The sequence below is a fragment of the Macaca mulatta genome, chromosome 6 (genome assembly GCF_049350105.2).
Source record: "Macaca mulatta isolate MMU2019108-1 chromosome 6, T2T-MMU8v2.0, whole genome shotgun sequence".
In the NCBI taxonomy this organism is placed as follows: Eukaryota; Metazoa; Chordata; class Mammalia; order Primates; family Cercopithecidae; genus Macaca; species Macaca mulatta.
In genome coordinates, this window is record NC_133411.1 from 149,631,179 (window position 1) to 149,646,866 (window position 15,688).

At 41.4% G+C, this 15,688-nt stretch overlaps 2 protein-coding genes across 2 annotated transcripts in view; both read left to right on the forward strand.

Moving 5' to 3' along the window:
* The first annotated feature begins 2,416 nt into the window (after window positions 1-2,416).
* On the forward strand, window positions 2,417-5,101 carry LOC144329437 (protocadherin alpha-1). Its single transcript, XM_077937138.1, has one exon. The coding sequence runs from the start codon at window positions 2,573-2,575 to the stop codon at window positions 4,994-4,996; it is 2,424 nt and encodes an 807-aa protein (XP_077793264.1). The 5' UTR covers window positions 2,417-2,572; the 3' UTR covers window positions 4,997-5,101.
* Window positions 5,102-11,262: 6,161 nt separating this feature from the next.
* Window positions 11,263-15,688, forward strand: part of PCDHA2 (protocadherin alpha 2) — a 99,180-nt gene continuing 94,754 nt past the window's right edge. The window contains exon 1 of the mRNA XM_077937129.1: window positions 11,263-13,764. Coding sequence (XP_077793255.1) covers window positions 11,377-13,764 — 2,388 coding nt within the window. The 5' untranslated portion in view covers window positions 11,263-11,376. The remainder of the gene's footprint in view (window positions 13,765-15,688) is intronic.

The window sequence follows — 15,688 nt, forward strand, 5'->3', positions numbered from 1 at the left end:
CCTGTACCACCATTGTATCTCTTTTTTTTAATCTTACAGGCTCATAGGTAGAAGAAACTTGCTTTGAGTCTCAGATGGGACTTGGGACTTTTGATTGAGTTGATGCTGGAACAAGTTAAGATTTTGGGAGAACTATTGGTAAGGAATGATTGGATTATGCAACGTGAGAAGGACATGAGATTTGGAGGGCTGAGGTGGAATGATATGGTTTGGATATTTGGCTCCTCTGAATCTCTTGTAGAAATGTGATCCCCAATGTTGGAGGTGGACCTAGTTGTGGGTGTTTGTGTCATGGGGGCAGATTCCTTATGAATGGTTTGGTGCTTGGTAATGAGTGAGTTACCACTTTATGAGTTCACATGAGATTTTCTTTTAAGAGTGTGGCACCTCCTCCCTCTCTCTCTTGCTTTCTCTCTCTCTTACCATGTGATATGCTGGCTCCTTCTTTGCTTTCAGTTGTGATTGGAAGCTTCCTGAGGCTCTCACCAAAAGCAGATGCTGGCACTATGCTTCTTACATAGCCTGGAGAACCATGAGCCAAATAAACCTCTTTTCTTTATAGATTACCCAGCCTCAGGTATTCCTTTATAGCAACGCAAAATGGACTAATGCACCACCCCAGCAGAGAGTGGGAGGTGGCAGCGTGTTATTTTCTGCATAGGGGTACGAGTCCAGGCTGCCCACATGGTCTCCTCTGATACCACAGCTGTGGAGCATGTTAGCAGTTGGGGGAATGAAAGTCTCAGTTTCATTCTGACACCACCAGAAGTATTGGGTTTCCTCATTAACAGCTTTGCAAGAGTGTAAATCTAGATTCCCCAGTCAACTTTTGCTGGTGTGGGGCCACAGTGTTTTTTTGTGGTGATTATCTGGAGTAAATGATTATCTAGGAGCTTTTTGTCTTGCTAGGCTGCCTATTTCCTGGTCCTTTGTCTAGAAAGAGCATGCTTTTTTTTGAGCTTTTTGCATCAGTACCTAATAATGTTTCTGGCTGTTGGCTTCTTCAGGTCCAAGTCTGGAATAGATAAGGCAAAAACCCAGAGAGTTCACCACTGTGTCATTCTTCAAAATGTATAACACATTAAAGTATTTTGCACTTCCAAATGTTGACAATGTTCTCTAAATCTACTAACCTTTAGAATGTTTCCAAGTTCAAAGTTTGCTTCACTTTTGGACTAAGAGAATATTCATGTATTTTATATTGCTCCATCTTTTGTAATAAAGTAATTACTACATTGAACTGTTAAAAAATATAAACTACTTGTTAAAAATAAAATAGCTCCATGTTTTATCTATATCTTAATTATCAAGTAAACAAGGATTTAGGCTTTCTGATTATGAAGACATACTGGATTAAATAATCCTTATTCACATTAATATCCTTAACTATTCTTAGTACTTAAAATATAAACATTATGGCTATTCCTTTAAAAAATAACTAGTGATAGCTTATTCAGATCACATTTCTTAGTCAAACTAAGATGTAGCTATGGGATTCTGATTATGAATCGGACTGAAAATGAAAGAGAGGTTTATTAATAAGTAGGTTATTCTCAAATTATTTTTAAATCTATCTTTGCATTAGATTTACATTTTTCTTTTGACTATGGACTATATTAATACTCTCAGTATGTGTCTTTGATATTGCGATTCAATATCCATATGATTTTTGTTATAATATGACAATGTTTAGTCTTGATAAGAAAAAAGCATGGCTGAAAATTTAACATAGGAATAAACGATCTAGTGGACACTGATTCAATTAGGAGTACTGATTTCTGGAAGTTAGAGTTATAAGTTCAATACGTAGGTCATTATGTTATATAACAAGCAACAAAGGAAAATGTCACAAATATCTTTATTCTAACAGTTAAAGTATCAGAAAATGATGAAGTTGTTCATACCACATTAAAGGAATTTTACATGTGTTCAGAAATTTTCCAAAATGTCATCTGTAAGTACCTGATAACTATATATACATGTGCATATGTATGTGTGTGTGTATAATATCATTTAAAAAATAAACACCCAAGCTATCCTAGAATAAGGTAAATCATATCAGTCAAAGTATCTTATTTTAAAACTTTGACATTCAGCTGCAAATATTTAATGATAAATATATATGAGCTGATAAACTGTTTTAAATAAAATGATGTAAGGAGAGGTTAAGTATATCTTAAAGTTTCTGATTCAATTGTAATATGTTTGTAATCATTACCAAAGGAAAATACTGGATTACACACTCTCCAATGAGATTTGAAATGTCGTGGGTCTTCAAAGGACATAAAATTGAAAATGATTGCATTGAATAAATTGCAGACGGATATAGAGATTGCATTTTGAAAATCAATGAATGGATCTAAACTTTACATTGGCCACATGATGTCGCTGTACACCACAAAGTCTTGTCAAAAGGAGCTACTGATCACTAAAAGTAAAGGAGGAAGCTCCATTTTGTCACTGCCTGAAAGAAGACAGAAACGGTAAAGAGATAAATGATTGGAAATATTAGATAAAAATAGCATGATTTTGAAGTAAGGGGAGAGCATAAAAAAGGTGTAGTCCTTTTGCAATGGTGTTTTCTAGGAGAGGAGGCCTGGGAGCCCAGGATCTGCTTCTTTCACTTCTGCTCCTCGCAGCCTGGGAGATGGGGAGCGGCCAGCTCCACTACTCGATCCCGGAGGAAGCCAAACACGGCACCTTTGTTGGCCGCATTGCTCAGGACCTGGGGCTGGAGCTGGCGGAGCTGGTGCCGCGCCTGTTCCGGATGGCGTCCAAAACACACGGGGACCTTCTGGAGGTAAATCTGCAGAATGGCATTTTGTTTGTGAATTCTCGAATTGATCGCGAGGAGCTGTGCGGGAGGAGCGCGGAGTGCAGCATCCACCTGGAGGTGATTGTGGACAGGCCGCTGCAGGTTTTCCATGTGGAGGTGAAGGTGAAAGATATTAACGATAATCCACCCGTCTTCAGAGGCAGAGAACAAATAATATTTATTCCTGAATCTAGACTCCTGGATTCGCGTTTTCCTATAGAAGGAGCTGCTGATGCAGACATTGGTGTTAACGCTCTTCTAGCGTACACCCTCAGCCCGAGTGATTATTTCTCTTTGGATGTACAGTCAAGTGATGAACTGAGTAAATCTCTTTGGCTTGAATTGAGAAAATCTTTGGATAGAGAAGAAACACCAGAACTTCGCTTATTACTGACAGCCACTGACGGGGGTAAACCGGTGCTGCAAGGTACAGTTGAGCTGCTGATCACCGTCCTCGACGTTAATGATAACGCCCCACTGTTTGACCAGGCCGTATACAGAGTCCACTTATTAGAGACTACAGCAAATGGAACATTAGTGACCACATTAAATGCCTCCGACGCTGACGAAGGTGTAAATGGTGAAGTTGTCTTTTCCTTTGACAGTGGTATTTCTCATGACATTCAAGAAAAATTCAAAGTTGATTCCAGCTCAGGAGAAATCAGGTTAATTGATAAACTGGATTATGAAGAAACAAAATCCTACGAAATTCAAGTAAAGGCAGTTGATAAAGGAAGTCCTCCGATGTCAAACCACTGCAAGGTTTTGGTGAAAGTGCTGGATGTAAATGATAATGCTCCAGAACTGGCGGTCACTTCATTGTATTTGCCTATCAGAGAGGACGCTCCACTCAGCACCGTCATCGCCCTCATCACCGTGTCTGACCGTGACTCAGGTGCCAACGGGCAGGTGACTTGCTCCCTAATGCCCCATGTACCCTTCAAGCTGGTGTCCACCTTCAAGAATTACTACTCGTTAGTGCTGGACAGCGCCTTGGATCGCGAGAGCCTGTCGGTCTTTGAGCTGGTGGTGACCGCGCGGGACGGGGGCTCGCCTTCGCTGTGGGCCACAGCCAGCGTGTCCGTGGAGGTGGCCGACGTGAACGACAACGCACCAGCGTTCGCGCAGCCCGAGTACACAGTGTTCGTGAAGGAGAACAACCCGCCGGGCTGCCACATCTTCACGGTGTCTGCGCGGGACGCGGACGCGCAGGAGAATGCGCTGGTGTCCTACTCGCTGGTGGAGCGGCGGGTGGGCGAGCGCGCGCTGTCGAGCTACGTGTCGGTGCACGCGGAGAGCGGCAAGGTGTACGCGCTGCAGCCGCTGGACCACGAGGAGCTGGAGCTGCTGCAGTTCCAGGTGAGCGCGCGCGACGCGGGCGTGCCGCCTCTGGGCAGCAACGTGACGCTGCAGGTGTTCGTGCTGGACGAGAATGACAACGCGCCGGCGCTGCTGGCGCCTCGAGTGGGTGGCACTAGCGGTGCATTCAGTGAGCTGGTGCCGCGATTGGTGGGCGCGGGTCATGTGGTGGCGAAGGTGCGCGCAGTGGACGCCGACTCAGGCTACAATGCATGGCTGTCCTATGAACTACAGCCGGCGGCAGGCGGCGCGCGCATGCCGTTCCGCGTGGGGCTGTACACGGGCGAGATCAGCACTACTCGTGTTCTGGACGAGGCTGACTTGTCCCGCTACCGTCTTCTGGTGCTGGTGAAGGACCACGGTGAGCCGGCGCTGACAGCCACGGCCACTGTGCTTGTGACTCTGGTAGAGAGCGGCCAGACGCCAAAGGCCTCTTCGCGGGCGTCGGTGGGTGTCGCGGGGCCAGAGGCGGCGCTGGTGGATGTCAACGTGTACCTGATCATCGCCATCTGCGCGGTGTCCAGCCTGCTGGTGCTCACACTGCTGCTGTACACGGCGCTGCGGTGCTCAGCGCCGCCCACCGAGGGTGCGTGTGCGCCGGGCAAGCCCACTCTGGTGTGCTCCAGCGCGGTGGGGAGCTGGTCGAACTCACAGCAGAGGCAGCAGAGGGTATGCTCTAGCGAGGGCCCACCCAAAACCGACCTCATGGCCTTCAGCCCAGGCCTACCTCCAAGTCTTAACACGTCAGAAAGAAATGAACAACCAGAAGCAAATTTGGATCTTTCTGGTAATGTAAGTCCAACTTTCGAGTTTTGGCTTTAAATAGTTTTCACATTTAACTTGTCTAATCATCTTTTCAAATATCACTTTAAAACAATGTCTTCAAGGGGTTCACTAACGTTGAAATAAATCGTACCGTTGAATGTAGATATCCTATTAATGCCAGTTTTGTCTCGAATGGAACTAGAAAGAAAAAAAAAAAAAAAAATGTAGGGACAAATTGTCGTATTTCTTGATTTAAATAATCAAATATTTCTTGATTTAAATACGGCCTGGTCAAACAGTGGGGCGTTATCACTAACGTCGAGGACGGTGATCAGCAGCTCAACTGTACCCTGCAGCTCCGGTTATTTCCGGCAGGTTAAAAAAAGCTACAATACAAGGTACAATATAAGATAACGTTGATCATATTTAACACAGGATCTCAATGTAGTAAAATAACAGTGATATATTCAGGGTAACTTATTATGTTATCTTTTCTTGTAAAATGTCAAGCCCCGGACAAACAATTCTAGACAAAGTTACAGAAATCATCTGCCTTTCCTTTATGTGAGTAAGTTTCAAAGTGAACAATAAACTGAATAGTTTTAAGCAAATGTAATTTAAAATACATTAATTGGCCAGGGGCGGTGGCTCACGCCTGTAATCCCAAAACTTTGGGAGGCCGAGGTGGGCAGATGACCTGAGGTCAGGAGTTTGAGACCAGCCTGGACAACATGGTGAAACGCCGTCTCAACTAAAAATACAAAAAAATTGGCCAGGCATGGTAGGGGCGCCTGTAATCCCAGCTTCTGGGGAGGCTGAGGCAGGAGAATCGCTTGAACCTGGGAGGTGGAGGTTGTAGTGAACCGAGATCGCCCCACTGCACTCTAACCTGGGCGACAGAGTGAGACTCTGTCAAAACAAACAAAAACAAAAACAAACCAAAACCGACCAACCAACCAAACAAAAACACCATTTATTGGGCGATTTGTTTAATTTCTTTATGACAACACACAACCACGACTTCATTGTCATTGTGAACAATTTCCTGATGCCATTAACCTTGAGTTCCCCTGGGTCTAGAAGGCTTAATGTTGCATGTATTTGCTATTTCGGGGATCCAGTTAGGAAACACTTATTAAGCACCTCCCATTCCTCCCATTCACTCACAAATGTTCTAAAACCCTTTACTTTTTAGCTTATTCAATCCTTCCTACGATTTTATGAAGACTTTAGTCACATTTTGTGGATAAAGGTGCTGAGGCTCGGAAAAACTAAGTTCAGTATTATTACTAAGTTTTCTTCAAATTTCCTGAGGATATCCAAAACTTGCTTGCTGTCATACAGTTCTTTACCTTTCCTAAAATGTTTAAGGTAGCTTACAGTGGAAGAAATCTGCAAAAGCAAATTATTAAAAAATCTGCTTATGGCCAAAGTAAAAGATCAAGAGAAAGATGGGAGTCATTATTTCAAAAATCAAGCCTAGGCTGAGTGCAAATCCCAATGCTTACCGTCCTGTAAGTCAATATAGGAGTATGAAAAATAACAATAAAAGGAAATTCTCTATACTATTTCTTCAAGAGAGAAAAAATAGCCTCTTTCTGCTACAAAATCAAGGAAGGTTTGATTACTGATGATTGTGTAAAGGTTGAGCAATATACTGGGCAGCATGTTTTATAGCAGTTTTGCAAAACCCACGGAAATATCCTTGATGTAGACATCATTGTGTTTGCTAGTCATTCAGTCATGGGCATAATGTTAAATTTTATTTCCTATGTTTATTTCTGAAGTTACTTAAATATTAAATGAATATATTTTTATTTGTCAAACATTCAAACATATGTGAATGTCCCATTGTGAAGACATTCTATGAGAAATTAATATAATTTGCTAGTTAAGTTTCCAGAGATTTGAGTTGATACAGAGTTGTTGCTTAGAGTATTGTAAAAAAAATAGGCTGTAAGCATGTTCTGTAACTTTTAATATATTATCATACTCAGCCTTTTGGCAAGAATCAGAAAAAAAAAATCTTAGGATCATGTTGCCAAGAAAATGTCCCAGTTCCTCAAAATATGAGACAAACTTTGTAGGATTATAAAATTGGAAAAAATAGATCAGAAAATCACAAAATAATTTCTCTTTCCAATTCACATTACTATGTCCCCAGAGCTTCATTTGCTAACAATATTAATGTCCAGGCTTAGGATTGCCTTTAGATACATTCAATATTTCCTTATTTAGTTTTCTAGGTTAGTTGAGGTTATTAACTTGAAAGTGAATCACAAATAATAGTGAATTACTATTAAACCAAAATAAATGTGTGTAGGAGTGCAAAATTTGAAAAGTAATTTTATGAAAAGGTAATTCTAGAATGGAAGAAAAGATGATTGTGGAGTGGTATTGTCACTTCGTATTTATTTTAATGTAAATATGAATGGATTTCCCATTGGTAGTTAAAGTTCTTCCTCCATTCCAAATCTTCATATAGTTAACACAACTTTCAACAGGCTTATCTTTCTTCATGAGATTTCTTCCACAAACTAGTAAGGTATCATTTGAGGGACCTTAGAGACTTGTGGTCAGTGAAGGATGCAAATAGATGAAAATGAGAAATGGTTTGTGTTGGTAGCCACTACCAATATTCCTCTGAGAATGCTGGAGGATTTCATTTTTTTGTTGTTTTGAAGTAGCAAGATTGCGTGATTTCCTTTGGCCAATGAAATGTGAATGGTGTGTCACTTCCAAGCAGAATTATGTAACTGCCAGTGAAAGACTCTTCTGCTATCTTTTCCTGTTACAGCAATTACATAAGCACTGAGTAATTGTACATCAATTAGATTGATACTGAGATGCCATAAAGTCAAAGCAATCCAGGATGCTGAGCCAACATGTGGAGAAAAGCTGTCATAGGAAGTCCCCCAAAACTACAAAGGACTCTGTAGGGGCAATAAATAAAATTAGGTTTACTTTAGAGGAAAAACTGAATGTTAACTCACAACAGCATATGTATTGGGGTTCCGCTGCCATTAAGCTAATATGAACAGAACAAATTTTAAGAGGAGGGCATTTTTTTTTTACAACAGGAAATACAACTGTAGGAGAACATTATTGTTGACACTTTCTACTAAGACATCTGACCATTAAGCAGATTAGATAACTTGAATTCCATGGAAAAAATCTACTGTGTTTTGATTACTTTTTCTTAAATATAAAAGGTAGCAGAAGAAAAATAATAAACTGAAATTTAAAATGTCATAGATATTCCTTCTTTTTTCTTGCTTAGGATCCATTCCCTTTGTTGTTTTTTTCTTCTAGGGTCTTCTAGTAGTTTTGTGAAAGACTAGGTTGAAGGTTTTGCAAGAATGAGTGCTTGGACATGTAAACGTTAAGGGACATACAGTTGCGTAGATAGGTGCAAAGGGTATAATTTTAGCAATGGGTACTATATTAGTTTCCTTGGGCTGATGCAACAAATTACCACAGACTTGGTGGCTTGAAACAGCAGAAATTTATTCTCTTACAGAGTCTCTGTAAGAATAAATTTCTTCTTTCTTACAGAGGCCAGAAGTCCAAAATCAAGGTGTTGCCTGGGCCACATTTCTTCTGAAGACTTTAGGGGAAAACTTTTTCTTGCATCTTCCAGCTTCTGGTGGCTCTTGGCATTGCTTGGCTTGTGGCAGCATAACTCCAGTTCCTGCCTCTGTCTTCACATTTCCTTCTTTCCTGTGTTACTATATGCCTTCTCTTTTTCTGTCTTTTATAAGGGGCAACCATCATTGGATTTATGGCCTTCTTTAATCTAGGATGATCTCATATAAAGATCCTCATCTTTGTTACAACTGCAAAGACCTTTATTCCAAATAAAGTCACTTATTTGAACCTCAGAAAAGTGATGTCTTTTGGGTTATCTTTGACCCAAAACAGGTACCAAGAGATATCAAGTGCAGTGAGAGGAAGGATGATTTGCTGAGCATGGCTTCTTAGTCTCTTTTCTTCATTGTGGGGGAAATATACTTGCATATCTGGCAACAGTATTCTATCTCCGAGGGAAAGGGGAAATATTCTATATTCTCAGAAATCCTAAATAACAGCACAAAATGCCTCTTACACCCCCACATATGTCATTCTGAAAATCCAGTATAATTACCTTATATGATTGCAGAAATTATCTCAAGCAAGTCATGTTTTCTGAAGCTGGCATCTGGATTCTAGGTATAATTCCTTCTATGTGTCAACAGTGGTCAATGTTGGCCATAGATTAAACAATAATTACTGGGTGTCACACATATGCAGTTGCTTTGCAACTACATAATGCTGTAATGACCAGTTCTATAGCTATCTGCCATCTGTTTAAGCTCCAGGAGAATTTGGGTACATGCCATGACCTCCACTTTTCAGTTCACATAAGAACCAACCTCCCACTTTTCATTTCACATAATTTAGGTGGAGCTGATTTCATTTCCTGGCTTCAAGAATGAACAAATGGACCTATGTCTAGCCAATGTGAGAAAAATCACAATTATTGACTAAAGGAAATTTATATCATACAAACTGGGCTGTGGGAAGTAATATCCAGGATTTTTGCTGGACTGTTAGAAAAGGGCACTTTCTGGTAAGAGTCAATAAACTGGTAATTTTTAGTCTAGAAAGCTACTTTGGCCATTTTGCCAGCACATTGGGAAAAGTCTACCTGAGAAGACGGTCAGCAGGGGAAAAGGAATTATAAATGTGGAGATTATTTTCCTTATGGAATTATGGAAGGGTGTAGACCCAGTTCTGCCTGAAACCAGTAATTAATCACCCACTTCCATGTACAAGTCAGTAAAGGATTCTCTGGTTTATTTTTGCTTAAATCAGTTAACTTGGGATTCATTGTTAGAGTATGATTAATATAAATACACACTTCCATAGATGGTACAAATGAGTATCTTAAGATACTGTACATGAGGGGAAAAATTGTTATTGGAAAAAAAACCAGCTTTTCTTAACAAGAGCTTTGCTTTTCTCTTATGGACATTGCAAATTTTGCAATTAATCTTACTTTTCTCTTTGCTCTAGGAAGCTGAAAACAAAATTTGTGACATGGTTAGAGTAACTGAAAGTGACCCTTTATTATGCATTTTGTATGATATCCCACTCCTTGATTCATTTTATTTCATCCTCATCTTATCTTTATTCTATTTTCATTTTTTTTTACTGTGAAGGGATCAGCTAAAAATTAAAAAGATATTCTCAAGTAATTAACACTAAAAAAAGATAACTTGTATTGTTCTTGCATAAAAGTCTAAATGTAATGGAAAAGGAAATACTCTAAATTAATAATACATTATCCAAATGAGAAACAAATAAATTCTTAATTTCAAAACATCTGCAAACAATTCAAAAATCAAAATTAAATCATAAAACAACAGTATATATACACATATATTTTCAATGGACTAAAATACCTTTGGTTACTATGTTCTTCATTTGAAGAAACTGAAAAATGCTAAATATCCAAAAGAATTGAAAGCAGGGTCTCAAGGAAATATTTGCACACCCATGTCCATGACAGCACTGTTCACAGCAGTCAAGAGATGGAAGCAACTCAAATGTCCACGGATACTTGAATGAATAAACAAAACGTGTAAACATATGTTGGACTATTATTCAGCCTTAAAAAGGAAAGAAATCCTGTCACATGCTACAACATGGATGAACCTTGAGGAACCGTCCACGGATGTTTGAATGAATAAACAAAATGTGGTGTATACATACGATGGACTAGTATTCAGCCTTAAAAAGGAAATAAATCTTGTCACATGCTACAACATGGATGAACCTTGAGGACATTGTGCTAAGTGAAATAGGCCAGTCACAAAAAGACAAATACTGTATGAGTCCACTTACATGAAATATCTAAAGTAGTGAAATTCATAGAAATAGAAAATAGAACTGTGGTTACCAGAGACTGGAGTGAGGGTGAAAAGGGGAGTTGTTGTCTGATGGGTATAGAGTTTCTGTTTTCCAAGATGAAAATTTCGTAACAACGTGAATATACTTAACATTACTGAAATGTACACTTAATCATAGTTAATATGGTAGTTTTTAATTTTTATGTTGTGTGTTTTTTTTTTACCAGAGTAAAAAAGGGTAAAAAGGTAATATATTTTAGGGCTTAAAACAGGTATTTTTTCCAAGATGAAAGCTATGAGTAAACTTAAACCAGAAAATTGACTAGTTTTAAATCTACAGAATAAACAGTAGAGCTTTTGTTTTAGCCACATGATGTCGCTGTCCACCATAGAGTGTTCTCTAGGAAGAAAAATACCCAGAGCCCCTTTGTTACTTCAGAGAAGCGGAAGAATAAGAGAAGCAGCAGGACTTTAACAGAGACTAGAATATTTAAATTTTTTGCAAAACATGCTCCTCTAATTTGATCCAATTGTTGAGGATTGATAATGGCGTCTTCCATCAGACGGGGCCGAGAGGCCTGGACATGGCTGCTCTCGCTTCTGCTCCTCGCAGCCTGGGAGGTGGGGAGCCGCCAGCTCCGCTACTCCGTCTCTGAGGAGGCCAAACACGGCACCTTCGTGGGCCGCATCGCGCAGGACCTGGGGCTGGAGCTCGCGGAGCTGGTGCCGCGCCTGTTCCGGGTGGCGTCCAAAACACATGGGGACCTTCTGGAGGTAAATCTGCAGAATGGCATTTTGTTTGTGAATTCTCGGATCGACCGCGAGGAGCTGTGTGTGCGGAGCGCGGAATGTAGCATCCACCTAGAGGTAATCGTGGACAGGCCGCTGCAGGTTTTCCATGTGGACGTGGAAGTGAAGGACATTAACGACAACCCGCCAGTATTTCCAATGACAGTAAAGACTATCCGGTTTCCCGAATCGAGGCTGCTTAATTCTCGGTTTCCTCTAGAGGGAGCATCTGATGCAGATATAGGAGTAAATGCTCTTCTCTCCTACAAGCTCAGCTCCAGTGAGTTTTTCTTCCTAGATATACAGACAAATGATGAACTAAGCGAATCTTTGTCTCTCGTGCTGGGGAAATCGCTGGACAGAGAGGAAACTGCTGAGGTTAATTTGTTACTGGTGGCTACTGATGGGGGCAAACCTGAGCTCACCGGCACCGTTCAAATACTTATTAAGGTATTAGATGTAAATGACAATGAACCAACTTTTGCCCAATCAGTTTACAAAGTAAAATTGTTAGAGAATACTGCAAATGGGACCTTAGTGGTTAAATTAAACGCTTCTGATGCAGATGAAGGATCAAACAGCGAGATTGTGTATTCACTTGGTAGTGATGTGTTCTCCACTATACAGACTAAGTTTACCATAGATCCCAGCTCAGGGGAAATCAGAACTATGGGAAAATTAGATTATGAAGAAGCAAAATCCTACGAGATTCAGGTCACTGCAACTGACAAAGGAACCCCTTCAATGTCAGGACATTGTAAAATTTCATTAAAACTTGTGGACATCAATGATAACACACCAGAAGTCTCAATAACGTCTCTTTCACTTCCCATCTCAGAGAACGCTTCCCTGGGCACGGTCATTGCTCTCATCACGGTGTCGGATCGCGACTCTGGTACTAATGGACATGTGACCTGCTCCCTGACGCCCCACGTCCCCTTCAAGCTGGTGCCCACCTTCAAGAATTACTACTCGTTGGTGCTGGACAACTCCCTGGACCGCGAGAGCGTGTCAGCCTATGAACTGGTGGTGACCGCACGGGACGGAGGCTCGCCTTCACTGTGGGCCACCGCCAGCTTATCTGTCCAGGTGGCCGACGTGAACGACAACGCGCCGACGTTCGCACAGCCTGAGTACACAGTGTTCGTGAAGGAGAACAACCCTCCGGGCTGCCACATCTTCACGGTGTCAGCGTGGGATGTGGACGCGCAGGAGAACGCGCTGGTGTCCTACTCGCTGGTGGAGCGGCGGGTGGGCGAGCGCGCGCTGTCGAGCTACGTGTCGGTGCACGCGGAGAGCGGCAAGGTGTACGCGCTGCAGCCGCTGGACCGCGAGGAACTGGAGCTGCTGCAGTTCCAGGTGAGCGCGCGGGATGGGGGCGTGCAGTCTCTGAGCAGCAACGTGACTCTACAGGTGTTCGTGCTCGACGAGAACGATAACGCGCCGGCACTGTTGCCGCCTAGGGCTGGCACCGCTGCCGGCGCGGTGAGTGAGCTGGTGCCGTGGTCGGTGGGTGCAGGGTACGTGGTGGCGAAGGTGCGTGCAGTGGACGCGGACTCAGGCTACAACGCCTGGCTTTCGTACGAGCTACAGCTGGGTACTGGCAGCGCTCGCATCCCGTTCCGCGTGGGGCTGTACACGGGCGAGATCAGCACGACACGTGCCCTCGACGAGACGGACTCGCCTCGCCACCGCCTACTCGTGATGGTGAAGGACCACGGAGAGCCGACGTTGACGGCCACGGCCACCGTGCTGGTGTCGTTGGTGGAAAGTGGCCAGGCACCCAAAGCCTCGTCGCGGGCGTGGGTGGGCGCCGCGGGCTCAGAGGCTACGCTGGTGGATGTCAACGTGTACTTGATCATCGCCATCTGCGCAGTATCCAGCCTGTTGGTGCTCACGGTGCTGCTGTACACGGCGCTGCGGTGCTCGGTGCCGCCAACTGAGGGTGCTCGTGTGCCAGGAAAGCCCACGCTGGTGTGCTCCAGTGCCGTGGGGAGCTGGTCTTACTCGCAGCAGAGGCGGCAGAGGGTGTGCTCTGGGGAGGACCCGCCCAAGACGGACCTCATGGCCTTCAGCCCTAGCTTATCTCAAGGTCCAGACTCCACAGAAGAGAGACAGCTCTCAGAATCAGAATACGTAGGAAAGGTGAGTCTTTTAATTTTTCTTGCCAATTCTAAAACTATTCTTTTTAAAAATTCTATATGATTTCTACTCGTTATTTAGATTCATAGTTCTTCATTTATTTTATATCATCCTACTGTGCAATATTGAATATGAATTAGAGATCAATTTCTTGCATTTACTGAACAATTTACTTAAACAATCTACATAACTGTTTTCTTATTTTTACATTTTGACATTCCGACGGAATATAGTAATGGTAATTACTATATTGGTAATTACTATAATGGTAATAGACCATGAAAGCCTGAAAAACACCTCAGCAAAATTTGTAAATTAAACATTGCTCTCTTTTAAAAACTGAAAATCACAATCGGAAGATATTAAAGAATTTGATTATATAATACATATTTTCAATTGACACTGTCTATCCAATCTGTCAGATAGTGTTTGGAATAACCTATATCCTGGACATTTCTTAGATTTTCAAACTAACTTTGGATCAACAATGCCCTTGTCTATGTAATAGTTAATAAGTTACATTTTTTTCTATATTTTTCTTTTTTCTTTAGTTGTTGTTGTTGTTGTTGAGACAGAGTCTTGCTTTGTCACCCAGGCTGGAGTGCAGTGGTGTGATCTCAGCTCACTGCAACCTCTGCCTCCTGGGTTCAAGTGATTCTCCTGCCTCACAGCCTCCTGAGTAACTGGGATTACAGGCGCCCACCACCACACCCGGCTTTTTTTTTTCTTTTTAGTAGAGACGGGGTTTCACCATGTTGGCCAGGCTGATCTCAAACTCCTGGCCTCAAGTGATCCACCCTCCTAGGCTTCCCAAAGTACTGGGATTACAGGAGTGAGCCACCGCACCTGACCTTTTTATTTGTATTTGAAAGTAGACTGAGTGGATATTTTAATGCCAGAATTTCCAAAAGTATGTAGCACAGGTTGTTACAACAAAATGACAGCACTTAGGAATAATTGCTAATCTTAAGTATGTTTTTTATAAGTAAAATAACCCATTATTTGGTATAAAGATTTCACACTGATAAAATTTTTGAGTTATCAGGCAAAAATAGAGAGTATTGAGAAAAGAGACCCTCTCTATTTTGTTTAATTTGAAAATCTTAACATTTAAAAATCACACTGGGGTTGTTCAGGTGGTGGGACTTTTTCTTCATTTAAGTGGAGACTACCCAGTCTTTATGTTAATGGTTGATAAATCATCCTTTCAGTATCATTATCATTAGGCCAATGTGTGCAGGCCTCCCACTGCAGAGAATGACTACCTTTTTCTGGCGTCTAATTCTATGCATGGGAATACATTTTCTGTTAATGTGAGCTCACTCAATTTTACCTGGAAGCATCCATATTCCTAATGGAATTGGAATTTTTCCAAAAGGTGAGGCCTGGTCTTGGATGACTACATTTTCATTTGAAACATTTATTTTGGGTAATTAAAACACTGAACTCTACAAGTAAATGCTACCCTTGGAAAGAATTTTTTTAGCTTTTCCAACCAAAGGAAGATGTATTGCAATAAAATAACTGTCTTAAACAGTCCTCTACTGCTTGGTTCTTAGTTATTTGCTGTTTATTCTAAATATACGTGTATATTGATAAATCATAGAAATAACTTCCATTAGTGATCTTACCTTTAGCCATTCCATAGTTAGGTCAGAATATCCATTTCCAAGTTACTTGACCACTATGTTAAAAGCGTAAATGATACGCTTTTAAAATTATATTCACATATGTCCAGATCTCCAGGAATCACAATCTGTTGCTCTATAAGTTTTTTTTTTAAATTCTTATTTACATTTTTTTCTTGGTTGTCTAAGAGATGTCTAGGTGGTAGTAGAAACTATTCACTGATACTTTATCTACAAAATGGCTCAATCTTTTAAAATTGTATTTCCTTTAATATTACCTTTATCTCTTAATAATCAGT

What these genes read in the sequence shown, in the direction of transcription:
- LOC144329437 (XM_077937138.1), top strand. Translation starts at nt 2,573, where the DNA reads ATGGTGTTTTCTAGGAGAGGAGGCCTGGGAGCCCAGGATCTGCTTCTT.